Genomic DNA, 11,728 nt, shown 5'->3' on the forward strand with positions numbered 1-11,728 from the left:
TATCTGTATGTGGCAATGAGCTGTGCTGTTAGGAAGCATCAAAACATCCATTTGAGGCTCAGAAGGGTTATCTTAAATGTCTGTGTCCTAATCCACACAGTAAATAGTAAAGGCTAGAAGCAAACTACGTTCAACATAGGTAAGAAATATCCACAATTTCTGTCAGAATTTTTGTTTTTAAGAACGATTTAGTTTTAATTATTTGAGATTAAAATGTCTGCTAATTTTATAACTTTGTTGTTGTGCTTAAAAATGTATTCCCATCTAATTTTGCTTACGTATGTTTGTTCTATGTGTTACTTAATAAAAGTAATGCACAGTAGGTAGTACAAATAAGATATAAACCATAACATACTGAGAGAGATTACTCTAACCCGGTATTTTTGTGTGTTTTAGGCAGTAGAAGAGCTGTTTAACCTCATGCAACTGTTTGTAGCTCAGAGACCAGACATGAGAGAGGAAGAGATAGAAGACATAAAGCAATTTAAGAAAACAACCATAAGCTGTTACTTGCGCTGCTTGGATGGACGGTCTTGTTGGACTACTTTAATAAGGTACGTTAGTAGTGAAGTTGTAGTGTAATAATCTAATCCCATTTGGATAAGAACTGTATTTTTCCAAATGTGAAGTACAATAAAAACTAGTGTTTTTATTTTGATACTCTTTTTGAAAAAGTTTTGGGGATACTTTCATTCAGAAGTAAACAAACAGAAATTTATAACCTTTTTTTTTCCCAAAAAAATCCATTGTTTGTGAAAATAATTTATTTTAGAATGTTTCATCAGCTGAAATTCAGAAAATAAGCAAGTATTTTACAGTAAACAGGTGTAAACCGAGATGTGTATTGTTAAGGTTCAAAAAGAAACAGTATGGCAAAATTGCATTAGTAGAGCCCTTGGGGGGGGAAAAAAAAACAAACTAAAACCAAATCAATCAATGTCCTAATTCAGCATTTAAGCTGAAATTCCATTCTCAGCCTACCATGATTAGTCTGGATGGGCAAAGCGGTAATTTCAGCTGCTGTTGTTGACATTTGTTATTTTTTGGCAGAATCTTTTTAGAAATTGTGCCTGTGGGACAGAGTTTTATTGTATCTTCTAATAGTTTTTCACTTCTAGTCTTAGTAGTTCTGGGTATTTTCAGTATAACTACAAATTGCCTGTGTATGTAGGTCAGGTATTGGGGTTTTAAATGCAACGGTTGATGCATTGAAACACTCTGGTGAAAAGGAAGAATGGCCTGTGTTACCTGCAGGGGTTACATACAGTCATCTGTCACAGGGCGCAACCAGATTTTTCTAAACGCTCTGGAAGAGTTGTTTGGTTGAGAGGAACCACTCATTAGCATACGCCTTTATTTTCTGTTCTACTGTAAGCATAAAATATTCTGATAGAAATGCTTTTATACATTTAAAAGTCCAAACATGTGCTTAATTGAACCTATTTCAACATATCATTCGACAAGCATAAACTTCTGCTTTTGAAATACATTGTTTTCCTCAGCTTTTAGCATTTTTGCAGACGTTATTTAGGAAATACTTCTGTAAAGATTGTTTATAAGTTACTTTGAAAAACAAAGTTGACATAAAGGAAGTTGACATCAGAGGTGTTTTAAATGAAAAAGGGCAGGGGAGAAATGAAGAGAAGAATTATGTTCTTTTGGGTTTCTCTGTTCTTCTTTGCTTATTTTCCAACATACAGCATGAGCATAAAAATTCTAAGCATTTGTGTGAATTATGAAAACATGATATGTAATTTTCAGTGTTTTCAATGTTTGGATTTTTTTCCTAGTGCCTTCAGAATATTATTAGAATCTGATGAAGACAGACTTCTTGTTGTGTTTAATAGAGGGTTGATTCTGATGACTGAGGTAAATACTTTGTTATTTCATTATAATAAACATCTTGCTTTCTCATCAAGTCATCCGCTCTGTCCTGACAATGTGTTTGCTTTAAAGTGTTTTAATATGGCATTGTATGAAACACATGAGATAATGTTCATTAAGCAGTGGCATACATGTAAAATGTTAAGGATCATAGGAAGGACAAAAAAAAGATTTACCCGGCACTTTGTATGTCTAAACACTAGTGTAGGAGGTTAAGTTAATACAGATCTTAATACAGGATCAAAATGCCAGGTTAGTTGATAACAGTGATTTGGTAGGATAACTATAGAAGGATGTAGCTTAAATAGGAAAGATGAGCAAGAAATAAAAGGGTGATGTGTCGTCTCGTATATCAAGGATAGATACAATTGCTCCGAGGTTCATAACAGAGAGTAAATTAGGTCTACTGAAAAAGTTGCGACTAGTAATTGATGTCATGAGTAGTAAGAAATCAGTCTTGGCTTTCTTCACATAGGTACTTCCCCTGTCGTCTTTAATAAGATTTCTTTAGTAGTAAAAAGAAGATCAGGAAAGTGTTTGCCTGCTTCTCAAGACAGAGGAAAAGCCACCAACAGATTATGTTGAGAGGAGTGAGTTTATGCTTTTTTGGTGTCATTCTTACTACAGATCAACTGTGAATGAATGGCTAAGCACAATCACACAATTGCTACTAGTTGAAAAGTGTTAAAGGAACAGGTTAAAATACAAAACTAACTTAAAGGATACTCAGATGCAACAGTGATTAACATTTCTGAACGCTTCTTTGAGGCACTTCTGAGGCAATTCTCCCTATCTTTCCTACCTGTTGTGCTTTGGTTTGCAAGAAGGAGCAGTCTAAGAACATGCAAACTAGATTTCTTTCCGATGAAACTAAACCTAAAATGCATTTCTGGGCCACATGTGGTGTATTCCAGTTGTAAAGGGATATTTGGTCCATGAGACAAGACCAGACCAGAGAGGGGGAAAAAAAAGAAAGAAATAACAGAGCCCTGAAATGGGTACAGTTTGGATGCCAAGCCTCTGCTCACCAGCAGGTTCACTCTACAGATCCACTCATACTGTCCTGCAGTAATGTAGGAAAAGCCTGAAAGACATGGCTAAAAAAGCTCTGAACTGTTAGTCGCTACTTTTTTAAGATGAGTGAGATACCAGAAGACTGAAAAAGGGCACATACAGTGTTTATCTTTTTTCTTTTCTTTTTTTTTTTTCCCTCCTCCCTTCTTAAGATGGGTATAAGATCCTGGGTTCTATTCAACACTTCCATTATTGAGGTGATGGACGAGAACCTGTGTTTATTAAATATACTGGCAATGCAAAATGGGGAAGGACACCGGATCCTTCTGAGAACAAGAATAAAAATCAGGATTGTCTGGATGTGTTGGAAAAAGTGTAAAAATAAGATGCAGTTCATTCTTGGCATATGTAGAATGGTGTATTCAGGGAGAGATAATAAACTGGTAAAAATCCATGGTGCAAGACAAGTGGATAGGAGGTGGTTGTAGGTGCACAGTGCATGAGAGATTGGAACAGATCGCTTCAGAAGGTGTCAGCCAGCACAACTGGAAGTCATCAGGAGGAGTTTGAGCAAACATCTGTGAAGGATATAAAGATATTTAGTCTGCCTTAAGGCATGTGGATGAACTAGATGATGCTTTGAGGTTGATTCCAATGCTATTATTATATGGTTTGTATAAAAAATTCTCTTAACTATTTTTATGTCACTAGTTTGTATTTTGTGGGAAAAAGTGTGATAGAAAAAGCTGGAATTATGAAATCAGTTAGAAAGACTAAAAGGAAGACACTGCACTGCTGTTTGAAAATTGAGTTTTCAGGAGCTTGTCATAAATGTAAGCCTATTGATTAATTAACTGTGGTTAATTACTCCAGAATATCTGTTCCTCCTTGGCTTGAAAATGCTTACATTCAGTAAGCTAAAAAATTAGGAACTGAGCTATAACTTTATTCACACGTGAAATTCATAAGTAGACTGATACATATGTATGAAACAACCTTGTTTAACAGCTTAGTTAACACTGATCCATGCTAACAATGGATAATGAAGTTTATAAAGAATGCGTAATACAAGATGCAATTTATCCTATGTAAAACATTGCTAGAAATTAGATGTAACTAATGTTGCTTTATGGCTTGAAATTACCAGGCCCTATATTTTCACTTGTTCACTGGAAGTGTTTTGCATGATGAAAAATGCTGCATGAAGGAGTTGTCACATCCAGAAAAGTTTTCCACCTAGCAGGGTTGGCCATCTAACTTTTGTCTTCACTGTGATATCAAAACGGCATCTCAAGATTTTGCTTTGTAGGGAATGAGATTACTGTTTCTTTATCTTTAAAATATCCCAGGAGATGAAATACCTTTTCTTGCATCTTGTGGTAGAATGTTTGCAGTTCGGAAATGAGTTGCTTTTCCTTCCCAATATTTCTATAAATTACAGATGCCCAGAAGGTATTTTAGTTACAAAAGGAGAAGTAATTCGTCTGATGTACAATCATATAGCATATGTCCTTAAGCAGCGTTTTGAAAAACGGCTAGCATCTGTATTAATCTTATGTTTTTCCCCAAATTCACATATCCATGTCTGCCTTTGTGCGTCTCTAATATTACTTTGTATGTTGGCCCAGAAAGATTGGGATTACAGGTATATAAAAATACCATGTGTCAAATTATGCTTTGCTTATTGGGTTTTACATAAGTGTCTGAAAACTTTGTAATTATTTTGAGCCACTAATATAAAGCTTTTACCTTGAAAACAAATTAAGGCTGTTTTTCAGTGTCTCTCTAAGCTGAATTGGATGTGCTCACAAAAATGCTCAGTTCTTGAATTGAGATGGGTGGTAGCTACTTGCAGAGGGGTTAATGTTATAATAAATTTTACAAACTCAGTTTCTCTCTGGCCTGCACATGAGAAAAAATTTAATATGACTGTAGGTTTTGGGTTAGGTGAGAAGAACAAAAGTCAGCCTTTTGGCCAAAGGCAAGCGTCAGTTAACCTCCCGTACAAGACTACCTGTTGTTCGTTCTTAGCAGAACCAGATGTCCGGGTCAACGATTGCATTTGGTTGTTACAGAAGACCCCTGGTCGTTCATTTGTTCTCTCCCTTTCCTTCTCTCTTTCTGTCCCTTTCCCCTGCTCCCTATTTCTTTTCTTGGTGTTTTTTTTTTTTGTGTTGTTGTTTAGAATCTTTTACTAAATATACTGATTTTGTGTACGGATTTGTTGTTGTTATCTTTGAGTAATTTTGTGATTACATGTAGCGCCATGTATTTTGATACATCTTGTTTGGGCATAAAATGTAAAAGCGGTATCTGTAGGATAGAAATAGAAATGATAACAAGTGTGTTAATCTGGTGACATAAAGTTTTGGCATTTTTTCTTTATAGTCCTTTAACACGTTGCACATGATGTACCACGAGGCTACAGCTTGCCATGTGACTGGAGACCTGGTAGAACTTCTGTCTATTTTCCTTTCGGTTCTGAAGTCAACACGGCCATATCTTCAAAGAAAAGGTTTGATTATAACCCTTCAAAGGATTATACCTGTTGTCTGTTAATTAGTTTTCATGACCCAAAAACCTAGTATTTTATCTTGCTTGTTATCTGTGTTTAAAAATTTCCCATACAGTAGGAGACATGATTATTAACAGTTATTAAATTGTTACTTACTGAATTATTTATTGACATGATATGAAACTAGATTAAATAAATTTAATAGCAGTAGACCAGTGAGATTTAACAGATTTCTAGATTGGTTAGAATCATGCTAGAGGAAAAAGAGATTTTTCGGCAGTAAAATTCTATGATTTATTTAATGAACTTTTGAGAAATTAACTAAACAGATTTGTATGGGTTTTGCATTTGCAGATGTGAAGCAAGCTCTCATTCAGTGGCAGGAGCGAATTGAATTTGCCCATAAGCTCTTAACTCTGCTAAATTCCTACAGTCCTCCAGAACTTAGAAACGCTTGCATTGGTAAGTCATAGTAGTGTAACTGCAGTCAGGAAGGACCTGTTCGACGCAGTTACCTGCTTTGAAATTTAAATTCCGTTTTTGCAAGCGCTTACTAGGTACTCTGTAGATTGAGATTGTTTATATTAATATTGCCATTTACATCAATATTGCCATTGTTCCTATTCTAAATAGTTCTGATTTTGTCAGGTTAAAATTAGTGTTCCTACTTCCCCAGGCATGCAGACTGTCTGCACAAAAAGTCAGCCTTCATTTTGAGAGCCCAGTCAGTTTGCTGCCTGATAAGGGGGGTGATTAAGGAATAACTCCTGAATTCAGGTGTCAGTGAGTTAGAATCAAATCCCAAATGGTACGTTACAATTCAAGTATTAACAAGCACTCCACTCAGAAGGGTGCACGGTGGTGACCAGGTTAGTCTGAATAACAGCTTTTTGTGTTCGTTTTTATTGTCCGTTACTGGAAGGCATAGTAATAAAAGTAAAGCTTAAATAGCTTGTAGAATGGAATGGATTTGCTTTTTTAAATTGTAGACATAGACATTATATAGAAGTGTCTCTTTTACATTAGATGACCTATTTCAAAAAGCTCTAGTTTTTCTGTAGTTCAGGCCTTTTAAATCGTATTTAATGGATATAACCTGCATTTTTATGCATGCCCATGAAGGCCTAAAACTGTGTCCAAATTACCTTTTTTTTTGTGTGATTTGTGTGCCTTTTCCCCTTATTTGGAGTGCCTTTGTCATTGTCCTCCTGACTGCTGCTGGTTGACATTTTCCAGGCATCAAACCTGACATGTTTAAGAAGAAGGAAAAAGGGTAATTTTATTGAGCTTCCACTTTCTACAAGCTGGCACCCCTCTCACTGGTGGTCGATCTACCACTGGGCAGGTTTTCTCCCAGTGGCAGAGGTGAAGGGAATCTTGACTGATTCAGAGGTGTTCCCTTTACGTGGTATTCACAGTAGAGCCTGCCTCCGCTTGCAGCAAGAGTGATGTGAAAGAGAGTTTGCAAATGCATGAGCCTTAAGTTAAACTGTTTGCTGTTAAGAAATAACAATATGTAATAGCAAAAACAACTTTTTGTTTGTAGATGTCCTCAAGGAGCTTGTACTTTTAAGTCCTCATGATTTCCTACATACTCTGGTTCCATTTCTACAGCACAATCATTGTACATACCACCACAGTAATATCCCAAGTAGGTATTTCAGTGATTGTATTTTGAAGTTCTCTTACGCTATTATTACTCTGTCGTGTTCCTTGCTGATGTCAAATATTGATCTTTCTAATATATCCCTATTTTACCCTGACTTATACTACAGTGTCTCTTGGACCTTATTTTCCGTGTCGTGAAAATTTGAAATTGATAGGGGGGAAAAGCAACATTCGTCCCCCACGTCCTGAACTTAATATGTGCCTCTTGCCTACAATGGTGGAAGCCAGCAAGGTATGTAAACCTATGGTCTTATAAATAGCTATTTCTCGATGGTTTTCCCATTTTTATAGAAGTGTTATAAGAATCCAGTAGCATAACGCATTTACGTTTTCTTTGTAAACAAAGCATAATTCTTCTTCAAGATGTGTTGTCCTCATATACTCCATTCTAGATGTGCACTCCAGAAGCACCATTTCCCTGCCCTTGGTGATAGACAGCTTCATATTCCAGACATGATAAGGGTTTGAACCTTGTATTTGGAAAAAAACCCGTAGCACACGTTTTGATAATCTTCCAGTCTGTTCGTGGCATTTATAAAGAAAAGTCAGGAACCGCCCAGGGATTGTCCAGATGGGTTTCAAACTATGTTAAGCTTTATTACTAGAGAGCCGAGTAGATCCTCCAGGTTTCACTAGAGTCCATTCAACCGGGACTGAGGCATCATCTGCTATTTGTTTGGGTAAAATACCAGCACCTGAAACATCGTATAGGGCTCTAAGTCTTTCACTTTCCATTTGCCCTTCTGTGGGCATCCTGATGGGATGCCAACTTCGGTGGGGCTACTTCGTAGTCGCTTGCCACGTCCCGTTATTACAGTTGCAGCAACGGTGGGATTCAGCTCACGCAACTTTGCCTATCTAAAAGGTCAGCGTCCAGCTCTTTTTGTGGTTAACGGCGATAAATCGTTACCCTCAGGAGGAGAGCAATAGTTACCCTCTGTCCTGTCCTAGACTCCTGAGTCTGGATGAGGTGACTCTTCCTCTGGCGGAGTCCGTCTCTCTCTCTCTCTCTCTCCATTGCCTGCAGGGAATACTGAAATGACTAGATTTTAGATAGCTAAAGTCGGGTAAGGTGAATCCCACCCTAAAAGGAATATGTATGGACAATCATTTGAAGAAGGAAAACTGGTTACTTGCTGTACGGTAACTGTGGTTCTTCAAGATGCTTTGTCCACACAGATTCTGTGCTCCTCCTCCTGTGCTAACTCCGAGCCCTGTCATAGGGGATTCTTACGGTGAAGGAATTGAGTGGTGGTTGAAGCCGCCATACCCCTTATGCCCTCAGGTACAGTGGTCGCAAGGACACACTGGGTGCAGGCACAGCCCCAGTGGACACTGCTATTCAGAAAGAATCCAATCTCCTGCACATGGGGCCTATGTGCACGTAGATGGGAATCTGTGTGGGCAACACATTTCGAAGAAGCACGGTTACTGTAGGGTAAGTAACCCTTCTTTTTTAAAGCTTTCAAAATGATGCTGTGTATACTTGTGCACCATCAAATTTACTGTATAACCAAAGTTTTTAAAAAGCTCATAGAGCCAGAAATTATCTGTGGTGGGTTTTTCCATCATGTATCCAGAGGTAATGGATGTGACTCTAAATAATGTAAATATTTGAACTTACACAGTTGTCATATTAGATGACGTGGTATTTTACACTTTATAATGAATTCATATGCATTAGGAACCAGAAGAGTTTTAAGCCTCTAAACCCTCATCCAGTTACGTTTCCCTGTTTTTGCATGGTTATTTTTCATTCGTTTTGTACGAGATCGCATTTGTTTGCTTGCATTTTTGAGATTTCCTTTTGGCTATCTGGTCTGCAGAAGCTGATGCCATTTTAAGGGTATACATCCAAAATACAGTAAAATATTGGCATGCAAACCCCATGGCATACATTTATCGTTTGGTTTGAGACATTCCTGAAAATACTGCTTTGAAAGCTCCTGAAGCTCGGTCTTGAGAAAGTTCTGACTTCTACAGATCGTAACTGACAAATTACAATTTAAAAAGCCATAGTGTGTACATATTTAGATATCTGTATATGATTTAAAATTACTGCGTTCTTTTCTTGTCATCTTCGAGATGTGGTATTCGCACCACCTTGCATCTTCTCAGCCTGTTGATTCAGAATCCTACAATAAAAGTTTTTACTGGTGCGGGAATTGCGTTTGCCGTCCCTCATCCGATCTCACTGTTGTGCTTGCCAAGGGCTCGGTGAGGAGACGCAGCTGGCCTGGCTTAGACACGGAAATTCCCATCGTGTTTTCCTGTAGTACATGATTAAACGTTTTAGGGCAAGAAGCACAGTAACATTAAGGTAGATGCTTAGGAAATCTGGTTGCTGTCCAGTTGCTTATGTAGTTTAAATGAAGCTCTCTTAAATCTTCAGGGCAAAGATGATGTTTACGATCGTATGCTGCTAGACTACTTCTTTTCTTACCATCAGTTCATCCATCTACTATGTCGAGTTGCAATCAACTGTGAAAAGTTTACTGAAACTTTAGTTAAAATGAGTAAGTATGAAGGTTAAACAGCCTAAGGATTTTTTTTTTTAATTTTTTTTTTTTCTGTGATAACTCTTAAGTGATTCTCCGCTAAGTTTTATATTCAAAATTTTTAAGAAAAAGCAGAGGTTCTGGAACTTGCTGCATTAATTGTTCTGGACATTATTTTTATCCATAGAGTGTCAGACGTGTATAATGTAGTGCAGTCTTACCTATGTGACTGTCACACTTCAGGCCTGTCCAGAAAGGAGCTGAGACAGGCAGTGAGAACTCGGTTTCCTTGCACGTTTGGAGTTCAGTACGGAACTCACTGAAGCTGAGGGCTTTTTTTTGGTTTGGCAGTTTTAAATGACTTCGGAGCAGACCCTGAAGCCTCAGCATCTCTGGCAATGGCATTAGTTGGCAATCTGCTCGGGAGCAGACGTGGCCATCGAGAGAGCCACAGACGGCCCTGGTGCTGTTGTTACCAACCCGGGTTTGTTTTGCTCCATAGTTTTGGGAACCATCCCAACATTTAACTGAGTTTATAATCATTCACTCATGTAGTTTGTACCCAATACTTGTTTCAGCTCTCTCAGTAGATACCACCAGTATTTGGGTTTCTTCCTGTCACAACGTAAACTTATTTTGTTGGTGTGTGAACAAGGCATTTGTGGCACTATCTGTCTGACTACTCCAGCCGTTCAGCTGGGTCTTGGCAGGAAATCCCGCCTTGAATTGCCCCACCAAGTCCATGTGCTACTCCAAAGGCACATTGTGGGTTTTTGGGTTTTTTCCATTTTGTTTTCCACCACAGCCCCTAGGATGAGCCGAGTTCCCCAGCGTGGTGGGTGCAGATGCACAGACCTCAGTGTCACACAAGTAGTTATTACATGGACGCACAGACTGGCAGCCATCTCGCTTCAGTTCTCTAAAAATCAGACATAGAGCTGATTGTCCTCTCTAGTCAGTGGAGAAGAGAAATTGATCTTCTGATTCTTAAATATCTTAAGCGGAATGAACCACCTTCTGAAAATACCCGCTTGTTCTCTTGCTTTCTCTGCCTGTAGAAGCTGGCTATGATTAAATACTACTTCTAGAGAAATAAAACTACAAAATTAATCTTGTCCAGAGCGCAGTGGTAGCAGAATGTTCTTTTGATCCCCCGAATCGCCCATCTGCTCGTTGTTTGTCACGCTGTTGTAACTCTAGCATTGTTAATATTTACTATAGATTGTGTTAACTACAAAGTGTACTGGGAATGTGTATTGTTTGCTGTTGTTCAGCATATCCCTTAACTCTTTCACGGTTGAGGTAACAAGGGTGCTTGGGTTAATAGTGAAGATTACCCTTTAAAAATTATATGCTGTTTTTAAAAACAGATATCTAAAAGCTTTAAGTGCTGTAGCTGACCAGTTGAAAATTAAGACAGTAATAAAGTAACGTGGTTACAAACCCAGAACTAAAGGGAGCTCTTTAGGTTTTTTGCATTTCACAGAAATACTGAAGGGATACATGTATTTATTAAATGCACTGTAAAAACTTCACAGACGATAGGTCTTTCTGATTATGAAAAATGCTCAGAATGTGGTCTTCTAAAATGATATGGCACCTTGGCACTACTTTTATCAGGAAGTGAGCATCTCCAACAAAATTCTCACACAATAACTTATTTTCTCCTGAAATTTCAGGTGTCCTAGTTGCATATGAAGGTTTGCCACTTCATCTTGCGCTATTCCCCAAACTTTGGACTGAGCTTTGTCAGACTCAGGTAAGAGTCAGTGAGGCTGGGAACCAACAGAATGGAAATACAGACAAAATACAATGGATGTGAAACAGATTAACCTGTAAATTTTAGCTAGTGGGTATTGTTTAATCATTCAAACACGAGCATTTGAAGAGGAAATACTTGTGCTTATGTTGCCTGTCATCTGATAAAACCTGATAAATCGAGTATAAAAACCTGGCAAATTGTATTTGCTCCCAGTATGCCCTGGGTCCTTGCAAAAACTTGGGCAGCAACTTCGCACAGTACATATCGGCGGGGTGGCAGTCCGTGCGGTGTACAAAAACTACTCCATCCTGCCTCTCTGAATTTCCAGCTTGTTCGGTAGCGTAGACACTGGTATGATGAAATAAAAAATGGGAGATCTCTAAGTCT

At 38.1% G+C, this 11,728-nt stretch overlaps 1 protein-coding gene across 1 annotated transcript in view; it reads left to right on the forward strand.

The window, feature by feature from the left end:
* The first annotated feature begins 5,316 nt into the window (after nucleotides 1-5,316).
* LOC104168336 (ubiquitin carboxyl-terminal hydrolase 34-like) overlaps nucleotides 5,317-11,728 on the forward strand; it is an 8,772-nt gene continuing 2,360 nt past the window's right edge. Inside the window, exons 1-6 of the mRNA XM_009708903.1 lie at nucleotides 5,317-5,413; nucleotides 5,768-5,875; nucleotides 6,960-7,064; nucleotides 7,189-7,313; nucleotides 9,474-9,597; nucleotides 11,259-11,338. Of these exons, the coding sequence (XP_009707205.1) occupies nucleotide 7,064; nucleotides 7,189-7,313; nucleotides 9,474-9,597; nucleotides 11,259-11,338 (330 nt within the window). The 5' untranslated portion in view covers nucleotides 5,317-5,413; nucleotides 5,768-5,875; nucleotides 6,960-7,063. The remainder of the gene's footprint in view (nucleotides 5,414-5,767; nucleotides 5,876-6,959; nucleotides 7,065-7,188; nucleotides 7,314-9,473; nucleotides 9,598-11,258; nucleotides 11,339-11,728) is intronic.

This window comes from Cariama cristata, unplaced genomic scaffold, assembly GCF_000690535.1.
Source record: "Cariama cristata isolate BGI_N322 unplaced genomic scaffold, ASM69053v1 scaffold8041, whole genome shotgun sequence".
In the NCBI taxonomy this organism is placed as follows: Eukaryota; Metazoa; Chordata; class Aves; order Cariamiformes; family Cariamidae; genus Cariama; species Cariama cristata.